This window comes from Rhinolophus hipposideros (genome assembly GCF_964194185.1).
Source record: "Rhinolophus hipposideros genome assembly, chromosome: X".
In the NCBI taxonomy this organism is placed as follows: domain Eukaryota; kingdom Metazoa; phylum Chordata; class Mammalia; order Chiroptera; family Rhinolophidae; genus Rhinolophus; species Rhinolophus hipposideros.
The window spans coordinates 37,653,976-37,670,274 of record NC_138046.1 but is presented as its reverse complement, the minus strand read 5'-3'; the positions used below and the strand labels follow the sequence as shown (position 1 = coordinate 37,670,274).

At 37.7% G+C, this 16,299-nt stretch overlaps 2 protein-coding genes across 2 annotated transcripts in view; one reads left to right on the top strand and one right to left on the bottom strand.

The window, feature by feature from the left end:
• Positions 1-16,299, bottom strand: part of KLHL13 (kelch like family member 13) — a gene marked incomplete at its 3' end in the record, with an annotated part of 62,303 nt that overhangs the window by 29,365 nt on the left and 16,639 nt on the right. The gene's annotated exons all lie outside the window — the stretch shown is intronic.
• On the top strand, positions 14,395-15,757 carry LOC308495397 (G kinase-anchoring protein 1-like). Its single transcript, XM_081043537.1, has one exon. It carries the CDS (start codon positions 14,574-14,576, stop codon positions 15,513-15,515), a length of 942 nt encoding a protein of 313 aa, XP_080899663.1. The 5' UTR covers positions 14,395-14,573; the 3' UTR covers positions 15,516-15,757.

Here is a 16,299-nt window from a genome sequence, read left to right as displayed (position 1 = left end):
CAAGAATACTATGAAGGACTATATGCCACCAAATTTAATAACTTAGAAGAAATGGACAAGTTCTTAGAAACATATAGCCTTCCAAGGCTGAATCATGAAGAACTGGAAAATCTTAACAGGCCGATCACCAGTAAGGAAATTGAATCAGTCATCAAAAACCTTCCCAAAATCAAAAGTCCTGGACCAGATGGCTTCACCAGTGAATTCTACCAAACCTTCAAAGAGGATCTAATACCAATCCTGCTCAAACTCTTCCAAAAAATTGAAGAAGAGTCAGTACTCCCTAACTCATTTTATGAGGCCAACATTACCCTGATACCAAAACCTGGTAAGAACAACACAAAAAAAGAAAACTACAGACCTATATCTCTGATGAATACAGATGCTAAAATCCTAAACAAAATTCTAGCAAATCGAATACAACAATGCATTAAAAAGATTATTCATCACGACCAAGTGGGGTTCATCCCCGGGGCACAAGGATGATTCAACATTCGCAAATCCATCAATGTGATACATCACATAAACAAAATAAAGGACAAAAATCATATGATTCTATCAATTGATGCAGAAAAAGCATTTGATAAGATACAACATCCATTTATGATTAAAACACTTACTAAAATTGGTATAGAAGGAAAATACCTCAACATAATAAAGGCCATATACGACAAGCCCTCAGCTAATCTCATAATTAATGGTGAAAAGCTGAAGCCCTTTGCTCTACGTTCAGGAACACGACAAGGTTGTCCCCTATCACCTCTGCTTTTCAACATAGTGTTGGAAGTCCTCGCCAGAGCTATCAGGCAAGAGAAAGAAATAAAAGGCATCCAAATTGGGAATGAAGAAGTTAAATTGTCACTCTTTGAAGATGACATGACGCTATATATAGAAAACCCTAAAGACTCCACCAAAAAGCTGTTAGAATCAATCAACGAATACAGTAAAGTTGCTGGCTACAAAATCAACATACAAAAGTCCATTGCAATCCTACATACTAACAATGAAACCTCAGAAAAACAAATACAAAAATCAATTCCCTTTGCAATTGCAGCAAAAAGAATAAAATACCTAGGAATAAACTTAACCAAGGATGTGAAGGACCTATATGCTGAAAACAATCAGACATTTTTGAAAGAAATTGAAGAAGACACAAAGAAATGGAAAGATATTCTATGCTGATGGATTGGAAGAATCAACATAGTTAAAATGGCCACATTACCCAAAGCAATATACAGAATTAATGCAATCTCCATCAAAATCCCAATGGCATTTTTTAAAGAAATAGAACAAAAAATCATCAGATTTGTTTGGAACCACAAAGGAGCCCGAATAGCCAAAGCAATATTAAAAAAAAAAAAAAAGAACTATACTGCAGGTATCGTACTCCCTGACTTTAGCTTGTGCTACAGGGCTACAATAGTCAAAACAGCATGGTATTGGCAGAAAAACAGACACATAGACCAATGGAATAGTACTGAGAACCCAGAAATAAAACCACATGAATATGCTCAGATAATTTTTGACAAAGAAGCTAAAAACATACAATGGAGGAAAGATAGCATCTTCAATAAATGGTGCTGGGAGAATTGGATAGCTACGTGCAAAAGAATGAAACTGGACTGCTATCTGTCACCATGTACCAAAATTAATTCAAAATGGATCAAAGACTTAAGCATAAGACCTGACACAATAAACTGCATCGAAGGAAACATAGGTACTAAACTTATGGACCTTGGGTTCAAAGAGCATTTTATGAATTTGACTCCAAAGGCAATGGAAGTAAAAACTAAAATAAACAAATGGGATTATATGAAACTGAAAAGCTTCTGCACAGCAAAAGAAACTATTGACAAAATAATGAGGCAACCAACTGAATGGGAGAAGATTTTCGCAAACAGTTCCTCTGATAAGGGGCTAATATCCAAAATATACAAGGAACTCATGAAACTCAACAACAAAAAAACAAACAACCCAATTGAAAAATGGACAGAGGACCTGAAGAGACATTTCTCCAAAGAGGATATACAAATGGCAAATAGACATATGAAAAAATGCTCAACATCGCTAATCATCAGAGAAATGCAAATGAAAACCACAATGAGATATCACCTCACCCCAGTCAGAATGGCTTTCATCAACAAAACAAATAGTAACAAGTGTTGGAGAGGCTGTGGAGAAAAAGGAACTCTCATACACTGTTGGTGGGAATGCAGACTGGTGCAGCCGCTATGGAAGGCAGTGTGGAGGTTCCTCAAGAAATTACGAATAGAATTACCATATGACCCAGCAATCGCTCTCATGGGTATCTACCCCAAAAATATAAAAGCATTTCTCTATAGAGACACGTGTACGCCAATGTTCATTGCAGCTTTGTTTACGGTGGCCAAGACATGGAAACAACCAAAATGTCCTTCGATAGATGAATGGATAAAGAAGTTGTGGTACATATACACAATGGAATACTATTCGGCGTTAAGGAAAGATGATATAGGAACATTTGTGACAACATGGATGGATCTCGAGAGAATAATGCTAAGTGAAACAAGTCAGACAGAAAAAGCAGAGAACCCTATGATTTCACTGATATGTGGTATATAAACCAAAAAGAACAAGACAAACAAATGAGAAACAAAAACTCATAGACACAGACAGTAATTTAGTGGTTACCAGAGGGTAAGGGGGTGGGGGGTGGGTGATGAGGGTAAAGGGGATCAAATATATGGTGATGGAAGGAGAACTGACTCTGGGTGGTGAACACACAATCGGATTTATAGACGATGTAATACAGAATTGTACACCTGAAATCTATGTAAATTTACTAACAATTGTCACCCCAATAAAATTAATTTAAAAAAAATACAAAAAAAAAGAAGACATTAATTAACAAAATCAGAAATGAAAAAGGCGAAGTCATCACTTCCCATAGACACCATAGAAATACAAAGGATCATGCAAGAATACTATGAAGGACTCCATCGCACCAAATTCAATAACCTAGAAGAAATGGACAAGTTATTAAAAACATAGACTTTTAAGGCTAAACCATGAACAACTGGAAAATCTAAACAGACCGATCACCAACTAAATTAAATCAGTCATCCAAAACCTTCCCAATAGGAAAAGTCTGGGACCAGATGGCTTCACTAGTGTAATCTACCAAACCTTGAAACAAGTTCTAATACCAATCTGGCTCAAACTCTTCCAAACAATTGAGAAGATACAGTATGCGCTAACTCATTTTATGAGGCCAACATTACCCTGATACCAAAACCTGGCAAGGAAAACACATAAAAAGAAAACTACAGACTAATATCTCTGATGAATACTGATGCAACAATCATAAACAAAATTCTAGCAAATCGAATACAACAATGCATTTAAAAGATTATTCATCACGACCATGAGGCGTTCATCCCCAGGGCACAAGGATGGTTCTACATACGCAAATCCATCAATATGATACATCACATAAACAAAATGAAGGTCAAAATCATATGATTACATCAATTGATGCAGAAAAAGCATTTGACAAGATACAACATCCATTTATTATTTACTATATTTTTTTTATTAATTTTATTGGGGTGACAATTGATAGTAAATTTACTTAGATTTCAGGTGTACAATTCTGTACTACATCGTCTATAAATCCCATTGTGTGTTCACCACCCAGAGTCAGTTCTCCTTCCATCACCATATATTTGATCCCCTTTACCCTCATCACCCACCCCCGACCCCCTTACCCTCTGGTAACCACTAAATTACTGTCTGTGTCTATGAGTTTTTGTTTCTCATTTGTTTGTCTTGTTCTTTTTGGTTTATATACCACATATCAGTGAAATCATAGGGTTCTCTGCTTTTTCTGTCTGACTTATTTCACTTAGCATTATTCTCTCGAGATCCATCCATGTTGTCACAAATGCTCCTATATCATCTTTCCTTAACGCCGAATAGTATTCCATTGTGTATATGTACCACAACTTCTTTATCCATTCATCTATCGAAGGACATTTTGGTTGTTTCCATGTCTTGGCCACCGTAAACAAAGCTGCAATGAACATTGGCGTACACGTGTCTCTATAGAGAAATGCTTTTATATTTTTGGGGTAGATACCCAGAAGAGCGATTGCTGGGTCATATGGTAATTCTATTCGTAATTTCTTGAGGAACCTCCACACTGCTTTCCATAGCGGCTGCACCAGTCTGCATTCCCACCAACAGTGTATGAGAGTTCCTTTTTCTCCACAGCCTCTCCAACACTTGTTACTATTTGTTTGTTGATGAAAGCCATTTTGACTGGGGTGAGGTGATATCTCATTGTGGTTTTCATTTGCATTTCTCTGATGATTAGCGATGTTGAGCATTTTTTCATATGTCTATTTGCCATTTGTATATCCTCTTTGGAGAAATGTCTCTTCAGGTCCTCTGTCCATTTTTCAATTGGGTTGTTTGTTTTTTTGTTGTTGAGTTTCATGAGTTCCTTGTATATTTTGGATATTAGCCCCTTATCAGAGGAACTGTTTGCGAAAATCTTCTCCCATTCAATTGGTTGCCTCATTATTTTGTCAATAGTTTCTTTTGCTGTGCAGAAGCTTTTCAGGTTCATATAATCCCATTTGTTTATTTCAGTTTTTACTTCCATTGCCTTTGGAGTCAAATTCATAAAATGCTCTTTGAACCCAAGATCCATACGTTTAGTACCTTTGTTTTTTTCAATGCAGTTTATTATGTCAGGTCTTATGCTTAAGTTTTTGATCCATTTTGAATTAATTTTGGTACATGATGAGAGATAGCAGTCCAGTTTCATTCTTTTGCACGTAGCTACCCAATTCTGCCAGCACCATTTATTGAAGAGGCTGTCTTTCCTCCATTGTATGTTTTTAGCTTCTTTGTCAAAAATTATCTGTCCATATTTATGTGGTTTTATTTCTGGGTTCTCAATTCTATTCCATTGGTCTATGTGTCTGTTTTTCCGCCAATACCAAGCTGTTTTGATTATTGTAGCCCTGTAGTACAAGGAAAAATCAGGGAGTGTGATACCTCCAGTATTGTTCTTTTTTTTTTAATATTGCTTTGGCTATTCGGGGTCTTTTGTGGTTCCAAACAAATCTGATGATTTTTTGTTCTATTTCTTTAAAAAATGCCATTGGGATTTTAATGGGGATTGCATTAAATCTGTATATGGCTTTGGGTAATATGGCCATTTTAACTATGTTGATTCTTCCAATCCATGAGCATGGAATGTCTTTCCATTTCTTTGTGTCTTCTTCAATTTCTTTCAAAAATGTCTTATAGATTTCAGCATATAAATCCTTCACATCCTTGGTTAAGTTTATTCCTAGGTATTTTATTCTTTTTGCTGCAATTGCAAAAGGAATTGTTTTTTCTATCTCTTTTTCTGAGATTTCATTGTTGGTATATAGGAAAGCAATGGACTTTTGTACGTTGATTTTGTAGCCAGCAACTTTACTGTATTCATGGATTGTTTCTAATAGCTTTTTGGTGGAGTCTTTAGGGTTTTCTATCTATAGCATCATGTCATCTGCAAAGAGTGACAATTTAACTTCTTCATTCCCAATTTGGATGCCTTTTATTTCTTTCTCTTGCCTGATAGCTCTGGCGAGGACTTCCAACACTATGTTGAAAAGCAGAGGTGATAGGGGACAACCTTGTCGTGTTCCTGAACGTAGAGCAAAGGGCTTCAGCTTTTCACCATTAATTATAAGGTTAGCTGAGGGCTTGTCGTATATGGCCTTTATTATGTTGAGGTATTTTCCTTCTATACCAATTTTAGTAAGTGTTTTAATCATAAATGGATGTTGTATCTTATCAAATGCTTTTTCTGCATCAATTGATAGAATCATATGATTTTTGTCCTTTATTTTGTTTATGTGATGTATCACATTGATGGATTTGCGAATGTTGAACCATCCTTGTGCACCGGGGATGAACCCCACTTGGTCGTGATGAATAATCTTTTTAATGCATTGTTGTATTCGATTTGCTAGAATTTTGTTTAGGATTTTAGCATCTGTATTCATCAGAGATATAGGTCTGTAGTTTTCTTTTTTTGTGTTGTCCTTACCAGGTTTTGGTATCAGGATAATGTTGGCCTCATAAAATGAGTTAGGGAGTACTGACTCTTCTTCAATTTTTTGGAAGAGTTTGAGTAGGATTGGTATTAGATCCTCTTTGAAGGTTTGGTAGAATTCACTGGTAAAGCCATCTGGTCCAGGACTTTTGATTTTGGGAAGGTTTTTGATGACTGATTCAATTTCGTTACTGGTGATCGGCCTTTTAAGATTTTCCAGCTCTTCATGATTCAGCCTTGGAAGGCTATATGTTTCTAAGAACTTGTCCATTTCTTCTAAGTTATTAAATTTGGTGGCATATAGTCCTTCATAGTATTCTTGGATAATCCTTTGTATTTCTGTGGTGTCCGTGATAACTTCCCCTTTTTCATTTCTGATTTTGTTAATTAGTGTCTTCTCTCTTTTTATCTTAGTGAGTCTAGCCAAGGGTTTGTCGATTTTGTTAATCTTTTCAAAGAACCAGCTTTTTGTCACATTAATTTTTTCTATTGTCTTTTTGTTCTCTATTTCATTTAGTTCTGCTCTGATTTTTGTTATTTCCTTTCTTCTGCTGACCTTGGGTTTCGCTTGTTCTTCTTTTTCTAGTTTTTTAAGGTGTAACATGAGGTTATTTATTTGGGATTTTTCTTATTTCTTGAGATAGGCCTGTAATGATATAAATTTCCCTCTTAAAACTGCTTTCGCGGCATCCCAAAAATTTTGGTAGGATGTATTTTCATTGTCATTTGTTTCTATGTATCTTTTCAGCTCTCCTCTAATTTCTTCTTTGACCCATTCGTTCTTTAAAAGTATGTTGTTTAATCTCCATGTATTTGTGTTTTTTCCTGCTTTCTTTCTGCAGTTGATATCCAATTTCAAAGCTTTGTGATCAGAGAATATGCTTGGTATGATTTCAATCTTCTTATATTTGCTGAGGCTGATTTTGTGTCCCAATATATGGTCTATCCTTGAGAATGTTCCATGTACACTAGAAAAGAATGTATAGTCTAATGTTTTAGGATGAAGTGCTCTATATATGTCAATTATGTGCAATTCATCTAATGTGTCATTTAGGGCTGCGATTTCGTTATTTATCTTCTGTTTGGATGATCTATCCATAGCTGTCAATGATGTATTTAAGTCCCCTAGTATCATTGTGTTTTGGTCAATTTCTCCCTTTAGTTCTGTTAGTAGTTGCTTGGTATATTTCGGTGCTCCCTGATTGGAGGCATAAATATTGATGACTGTTATGTCTTCTTGTTGTATAGTCCCCTTTACCATTATGAAATGTCCATCTTTGTCTTTTGTTATCTTTTTCACCCTGAAGTGTTTCATCGGAAATCATTATGGCTACACCTGATTTTCTCTGGGTACCATTTGTTTGGAGTGTCAATTTCCACCCTTTCACTTTGAGTCTGTGCTTGGCCTTGTAGCTGATATGTGTCTCTTGTAGGCAGCATATGTTTGGGTTTAGTTTTTTGATCCAATCTGCTACTCTGTGTCTCTTTATTGGTGAGTTCAGTCCATTTACATTTAGGGTGATTATTGATATGTGAGGATTTCCTGTTATTCTATCTTTAGTTTTCTGGTAAGGCTGTGTCTCCATTGTTTCTTTGCCTTTTTGTTGTTGTCTGTTATTTCTGTGTGGTGGTATTCTATGATGTTTCCCTCTGTTTCTTCTTTTATTACAGTATATATTTCAGATTTGGATGTTTTTTGAGTGGTTACCCTTGAGTTTATGTAAAAGAAAGTTTGATATTTAGAGTATTCCAGTTTCTTCAGTACGCTTACTTTCTCTATTCCCATATTCCAGTTCAGGCCTTTACGCTCCCCCTTTTTATGTTTCGGTTGCCACAAGTTGTCCCTGTTGATGGTGGTCTAATAGCCTCCTTTAGTATTTCTTGTAGTGCAGGTCGTGTATTAGAAAATTCCCTCTGCTTCTGGATGTCTGGAAAGGTCTTTATTCCTCCTTTATATCTAAAGGAGATCTTTGCTGGATATATTATTCTTGGCTCATGATTTCTCTCTTTCAATAGTTTGAATATTTGGTTCCATTCCCTCCTAGCTTGTAGAGTTTCTGCTGAAAAATCTGATGATAATCTAATGGGCTTTCCTTTGTAAGTTACCGTCTTCTTTTCCCTGGCTGCCTTGAGGATTCTTTCTTTGTCATTGATTTTAGACAGCTTCAATACAATGTGCCTTGGTGAAGGCCTGTTGGGATTGAGGTAATTAGGTGTTCTATTTGCTTCTTGGATTCGAGGATCCAGTTCTGTCCACAAGTTTGGTAAGTTCTCATTGACAATTTGTTTGAATATATTCTCTGTTCCCTTTCCTCTTTCTTCTCCTTCTGGTATGCCCATTATTCTTATATTGCTCTTTCTGATGGAGTCAGAAAGTTCTTGTAGAGTTCTTTCATTTCTTTTAAGTCTCAAGTCTCTTTCTTCTTCCCTCTGTGTAAATTCCAGGTTCCTATCTTCGATGTCACTGATTCTTTCCTCCATCTGGTCAACTCTACTACCTAAGCTGGATATTTTATTGTTAATTTCTTCTATTGAGTTCTTAATCTCCAGAAATTCTATTTGGTTCTTTTTCAATATTTCAATCTCTTTTGTAAAATGCTCATGGTGTTCTCTGATTGTGTTTCTGAGTTCATTAAACTGCCTTTCTGTGTTTTCTTGCATCTCGTTCAGTTTTTTCAGAATTGCGATCTTGAATTCTCTGTCATTTAAATCACAAAGGTCCATATCTCTAAGTTCCTTTTCTGGAGACTTTTCACTTTCTTTCTGAGCTATCTTGTTGCCTTGGTTATTCATGGCAATCACTGATTTACTATTTCTCTTCCTAGACATCTACAGGAGTGGCTTCTGCAACAGGTTGATAGGTATGCGAAGAGCTTTTGGAATTCCAAAGCTCTTTCTGCACCAGATTCAGAGCCCGTTTGTTTCAGCAGTTCTGTTTACTCCTGCAGGGATCTGCCCAGATAGGTGGGGCCAGAGGCGGGGTGAGTTGTGAGATGTGGCCCAGAGCAATGGCGGCGTACACCACCACAGCCAGTCCTGCTTCCACAGCTCCCTCCCCTTTGCCGGAACTAGTTGAGCTGCGAATCTGTGTCTGCGGTCCACAGTTCTCAGAGCAGCAAATATTCTGTACTTTGATCCGACACTGCTACTTTATCGCTTCTAGCACCGGGCAGGTGGGGGCGAGGCGAGCTCAGGGAGGGTAGGGAGGGGGCGGCTAGTCTCCGTGCCTAAGGCTTTCGTTCTCCGCTCGGCAGTGAGGGCTTAAACCATTGATTTCAGCCCTCTTCCCTCAGTCTTTGCTCCGAGGTCTGCCGTGAGCGAGCGTTGTGTTCAGCGGTTTTGTATGCTGCCCCTTCAGCCCTGTGGGCCGTAAGCGGAGCCCTAGCAGTCGGAGTCCTTCCCTCTCCCGCAGCTGCGGAAGATCCGGGAGCAGCAGGCTCCAAGCACTGAGCTAGGTCTGTGTCCTGCGCCCGCGCGGCTCCGTCTTCGCACTTCTCCTCTCCCTCCTCCCCCGCTCGCGCGATTCACCCACCTGGAGGTGAATTCAGTAGTCGGCCTCTTCGTCTTGCCTGTCTGCTGTGCAAGGAGTCCTTTGTGGAGTAATTGTTGTCCGATTCGTTGTAAATTTCAGGGGAGCGTTACAGAGGCTCACCTCACGCCACCATTTTTTTTCCCTACATCCATTTATGATTAAAACACTTAATAAAATAGGTATAGAAGGAAAATACCTCAACATAATAAAGGCCATATATGACAAGTCTTCAGCTAATTTCATAATTAATGGTGAGAAACTGAAGCCCTTTGCTTTATGTTCAGGAACACTACAGGGCTGTCCCCTATCACCTCTGCTTTTCAACATAGTGTTGGAAGTCCTTCCCAGAGCAATCAGGCAAGAGAAAGAAATAAAAGGCATCCGAATTGGGATTGAAGAAGTTAAATTATAACTCTTTGTAGATGACATGACGCTATATATAGAAAACCCTAAAGACTCCACCAAAAAGCTGTTAGAATCAATCAACGAATACAGTAAAGTTGCTGGCTACAAAATCAACATACAAAAGTCCATTGCAATCCTACATACTAACAATGAAACCTCAGAAAAACAAATACAAAAATCAATTCCCTTTGCAATTGCAGCAAAAAGAATAAAATACCTAGGAATAAACTTAACCAAGGATGTGAAGGACCTATATGCTGAAAACAATCAGACATTTTTGAAAGAAATTGAAGAAGACACAAAGAAATGGAAAGATATTCTATGCTGATGGATTGGAAGAATCAACATAGTTAAAATGGCCACATTACCCAAAGCAATATACAGAATTAATGCAATCTCCATCAAAATCCCAATGGCATTTTTTAAAGAAATAGAACAAAAAATCATCAGATTTGTTTGGAACCACAAAGGAGCCCGAATAGCCAAAGCAATATTAAAAAAAAAAAAGAACTATACTGGAGGTATCGTACTCCCTGACTTTAGCTTGTGCTACAGGGCTACAATAGTCAAAACAGCATGGTATTGGCAGAAAAACAGACACATAGACCAATGGAATAGTACTGAGAACCCAGAAATAAAACCACATGAATATGCTCAGATAATTTTTGACAAAGAAGCTAAAAACATACAATGGAGGAAAGATAGCATCTTCAATAAATGGTGCTGGGAGAATTGGATAGCAAAATAATGAAACTGGACTGCTATCCGTCACCATGTACCAAAATTAATTCAAAATGGATCAAAGACTTAAGCATAAGACCTGACACAAGAAAGTGCATAGAAGAAAACATAGGTACTAAACTTATGGACCTTGGGTTCAAAGGGCATTTTATGAATTTTACTCCAAAGGCAATGGAAGTAAAAGCTAAAATAAAGGAATGGGACTATATGAAACTTAAAATCGTCTGCACAGCAAAAGAAACCATGGACAAAATAAAGAGGCAATCAACTGAATGGGAGAAGATTTTTGCAAACAGTGCCTCCAAAAAGGGGCTAATATCCAAACTATACAAGGAACTCATGACGTTCAAAAACAAAAAAACAAACAACCCAATGAAAAATGGGCAGAGGATCTGAAGAGACATTTCTCCAAAGAGGACATAAAAATGGCAAATAGACATATGAAAAAATGCTCAACATCACTAATCATCAGAGAAAAGCAAATAAAAATGACAATGAGATATCACCTCACCCCAGAAAGAATGGCTTTCATCATCAACACAAATAGTAACAAGTGTTGGAGAGGCTATGGAGAAAAAGGAACCCTCATTCACTGTTGGTGGGAATGCAGAATGGGGCAGCCGTTATGAAAGGCAATGTGGAGGTTCCTCAAAAATTACGAATGGAATTACCATATGACCCAGCAATCCCTCTCCTGGGTATCTACCCCAAATATTTGAAAACATTTATCCATAAAGACACTTGTGCTCCAATGTTCATTGCAGCTTTGTTTACGGTGGCTAAGACATGGGAACAACCAAAATGTCCTTCGATAGATGAATGGATAAAGAATTGTGGTATATATACACAATGGAATACTATTCGTTGGTAAGAAAAGATGATATAGGAACATTTGTGACAACATGGATGGAACTTGCGAGTACAATGCTAAGCAAAATAAGTCAGACAGAAAAAGCTGAGAGCCATATGATTTTACTGATATGTGGTATATAAACCAAAAACAACAAAAGAAGAAGACAAACAAATGAGGAACAAAAACTCATAGACACAGACAATAGTTTAGTGGTTACCAGAGGGTAAGAGGGTTTGGGGGAGGAAGATGAGGGTAAGGGGGATCAAATATATGGTGATGGAAGGAGAACTGATTCTGGGTGGTGAACACACAATGGGATTTATAGATGATGTAATATAGAATTGTACACCTGAAATCTATGTAATTTCACTAACAATTGTCACCCCAATAAATTCAAAAAAAATAACTGAATTGACAAACCCTTGGCTAGGCTCACTGAGATGAAAAGGGAAAAGACACGAGTAAACAATATCGGAAATGAAAAAGGGGAAGTTATCACAGACGTCACAGAAATAGAAAGGATCATGCAAGAATACTATGAAGGAGTATATGCCACCAAATTCAATAACCTAGAAGAAATGGACAAATTCTTAGAAACATATAGCCTTCCTGGGCTGAACCACGAAGAACTGGAAAATCTAAACAGTCCAATCAGCAGTAAAGATATTGAATCTCTCATCCAAAACTTCCCAAAAGCAAAAGTTCGGGAGCAGATGGCTTCAGTAGTTAATTCTTCCAAACGATCAAAGAGGATCTAATACCAATCCTGCTCATACTCTTCCAAAATTTGAAGATGAGACAGTACTCCCTTACTCATTTTATGAGGCCAACATTACCCTGATACCAAAACCTGGTAAAGACAACAGAAAGAAAGAGAACTACAGACCAATATCTCTGATGAATTCAAATGTAAATATCCTAAACAAAATTCTAGCAAATCGAATGCAGCAATACATTACAAATGGTATTCATCACTACCAAGTGGGGTTCATCTCAGGGGCACAAGTATAGTTCAACATATGCAAATCCATCAATGTGATACATCACATAAACAAAATAAAGGACAAAAATCACGATTATTGTCAATTGATGCAGAAAAGGCATTTGACAAGATACAACATCCATTCATGATTAAAACACTTAATAAAATAGGTGTAGAAGGAAAACACCTTAACATAATAAAGGCCATATATGACAAGCCCTCAGCTACTCACATAATTAACAGTGAAAACTTGAAGCCCTTAGTTCTACATTCAGGTGCACAACAGCACTGTCCCCTATCACTTCTGCTTTTCTACATAGTGTTGGAAGTCCTCGCCAGAGCAATCAGGCAAGAGAAAGAAATAAAAGTCATCCAAATTGGGAATGAAGAAGTTGAATTATCACTCTTTGCAGATGACATGATGCTATATATAGAAAACCCTAAGGACTCTACCAAAAAGATATTAGAAAGAATCCACGAACACAGTAAAGTTGCTGGCTACAAAATCAACATAGAAAAGTCCATCTGATTTCTATATAGTAACAATGACATCTCAGAAAAAACAATAAAAAAATTCCTTTTGCAATATCAACAAAAAAATAAATACTTAGGAATAATCTTAATCAAGAATGTGAAAGATCTATATGCTTAAAACCATAAGACATTTTAAAAGAAATTGAAGAAGACACAAAGAAATGGGAAGACATTCCATTTTCATGGATTGGAAGAATCAAAATAGTTAAAATGGCCATATTACCTAAAGCAATATACAGATTTGATGCAATTGACATCAAAATCCCAAGGGCATTCTATTTTAAAAAAAATCAGAACAAAAATTCATCAGATTTGTATGGAACCCAAATAGCCAAATCAATCCTAAGGAAAAAAGAACAATGCTGGAGGTTTCACACTCCCTGACTTCAGATTGTACTACAGGGCAACAATATCAAAACAGTACGATATTGGCAGGAAAAGAAACATACTGACCAATGGAATATAATTGAGAACACAGAAATAAACCCACATATATAGAGATAATTTTTGAGAAAGGAGACAAAAACATGCAACGGACAAAAGACATCCTGTTCAATAATGGCGCTGGGAGAAATGGATAGCCTTGTGCAAAAGAATGAAACTAGACTCCTGTCTGTCACCATGTACCAGAATTAACTCAAAGTGGATCAAAGACCAGAAACGTAGGAGGTTAAACAATAAAATGCATAGAAAAAAACATAGGTACTGAACTTATATACTTTGGTTTCAAAGAGCATTTATGAATTTGATCCCAAAGGCAAGGGAAGTAAAAGCTAAAATAATGAATGGGACTATATCAAACTAAAATCTTCTGCACAGGGAAAGAAACTATTGACAAAAAAAAGGCAACCAACTGAATGAGAGAAGATTTTTGCAAACAATATCTCCGATATGGGGCAAATATCCAAAATATATAAGGAACTCATACAACTCAACAACAAAAACAGTACAATTAAAAAATAGGCATAGGCAGCCTGCCGCCGCGCTCCCGGCCGCGGTTCGCCTGGCCCGGCGCCCCGGGGCCCGTTAGTGCCTGCCCGCTCGCGGGGCCGCCGCGCGACCCCAGGCGGGCGCGAGCCCACCCCTGCCCCTTGACCCAGCCCAGACCCAACGCCTAGTGCGGCCGCCCAGGGAGCCGCAGGAGCGGCGGCGGCGGCGGGGGAAGAGGGAAAGGAGGGCCGAGCCGGCGGCCCGGAGGCTCGGGTCTGTAGCCGCTTCTTGGCTCGAGTTCGGTCTCGCCCAGCCCGGTTTCTTGCTCTCTGTACTTTGTGCGAGGAAGTTTTGGAGCATCGGGTAACAGCCTCGGGGTGAGATTTGGCTCGCATTCATGAATGAGGTATTAAATCACTGATGCTCAGTGCCATTTCATTTGATGCCGTTTTTTTAAATGAATTATTCTCGATAGAAGTATTTTAAAAGAAAAGCCTTTGCAATGGCCTCAGCAGTTCTTAGTTCTGTTCCCACTACTGCTTCTCGCTTTGCCCTATTGCAAGTGGATAGTGGCAGTGGTTCCGATTCTGAGCCTGGAAAAGGCAAAGGTCAGAATACTGGAAAGTCTCAAACAAGCAAATCAACTACAAATGAGAAAAAGAGAGAGAAAAGAAGAAAAAAAAAGGAACAGCAACAAAGTGAAGCAAATGAGCTCAGGAATCTTGCTTTTAAGAAAATCCCCCAGAAATCTTCCCATGCCATTTGTAACGCCCAGCATGAGCTTTCGTTACCAAACCCAGTACAGAAGGATTCGCGAGAAGAAAATTGGCAAGAATGGAGACAAAGAGATGAACAGCTGACATCTGAAATGTTTGAAGCGGATCTTGAGAAGGCATTGTTGCTAAGTAAATTAGAATATGAAGAACACAAAAAGGAGTATGAAAATGTTGAAAATGCTTCAGCTCAGTCAAAGGTGATGAATAAAAAAGATAAAAGAAAGAATCATCAGGGAAAAGACAAACCTCTCACAGTATCACTAAAAGATTTTCAATCTGAAGATCACATTAGTAAAAAGACAGAGGAAGTAGTTCTGAAAAATGGAAGAATTGAAAGACTAAAGTTGGAACTTGAAAGGAAAGATGCTGAAATCCAGAAGCTGAAAAACGTGATTACTCAGTGGGAGGCAAAATATAAAGAAGTAAAGGCAAGAAATGCACAGTTATTGAAAATGCTTCAGGAAGGTGAAATGAAAGATAAAGCAGAAATACTTCTGCAAGTTGATGAATCACAGAGTATCAAGAATGAGCTAACTATACAGGTGACTTCACTTCATGCTGCATTAGAACAAGAAAGATCTAAAGTGAAAGTATTACAAGCAGAATTAGCCAAATATCAGGGTGGCAGAAAAGGGAAAAGAAACTCTGAATACGACCAGTGTAGGTGATTCCATTAGCCTTTGAGGTCAACACAAAAATTAAAACTTTCAGGGTTTTGCAAAAATGTACATATTTAATGCTGTGCAACTGCTAAACTATGCAGTTTTTGTTGGAGAAATACTTAAAACGATTAGCTCACTAACAGTCTATGGTTTTTTTGTCCTTTTGGCTTAAAGTGAAAAGAAGAAAAAAGAGAATTCCAGCAGAACTCAGTGATTGTTGTTTACTATCCATACTTCTTATCACTTTAGTTTTTCATCAGTCAATAAAATTAATTTACTCTTCAAAAAAAAAATAATAGGCATAGAACCTGAATAGAAATTTCTCCAAATAAGACATACAAATGGCCAATAGACATATGAAAAAATGCTCAATATCACTAATCATAGGAGAAATGCAAATAAAAACCACAATGAGGTATCACCTCACCCCAGTCAGAATGGCTGTCATCAACAAGACAAATAGTCACACGTGTTGGAGAGGTTGTGGAGAAAAAGGAACCCTCATCCACTGTTGGTGGGAATGCAGACTGGTGCAGCCACTATGGAAGGCAGAGTGGAGGTTCCTCAAAAAATTACAAATAGAATTACCATATGACCCAGCAATCCCTTTCCTGGGTATCTACCCCAAAAATTTGAAAACATTTATACATAAAGACACGTGTGCTCCAATGTTCAATGCAGCTTTGTTTACGGTGGCCAAGACATGGGAACAACGAAAATGTCCTTCGATAGATGAATGGATAAAGAAGTTGTGGTATATATGCACAATGGAATACTATTCAGCGGTAAG

Coding starts and splice junctions, on each gene's coding strand:
- LOC308495397 (XM_081043537.1), top strand. CDS start 14,574: ATGGCCTCAGCAGTTCTTAGTTCTGTTCCCACTACTGCTTCTCGCTTT.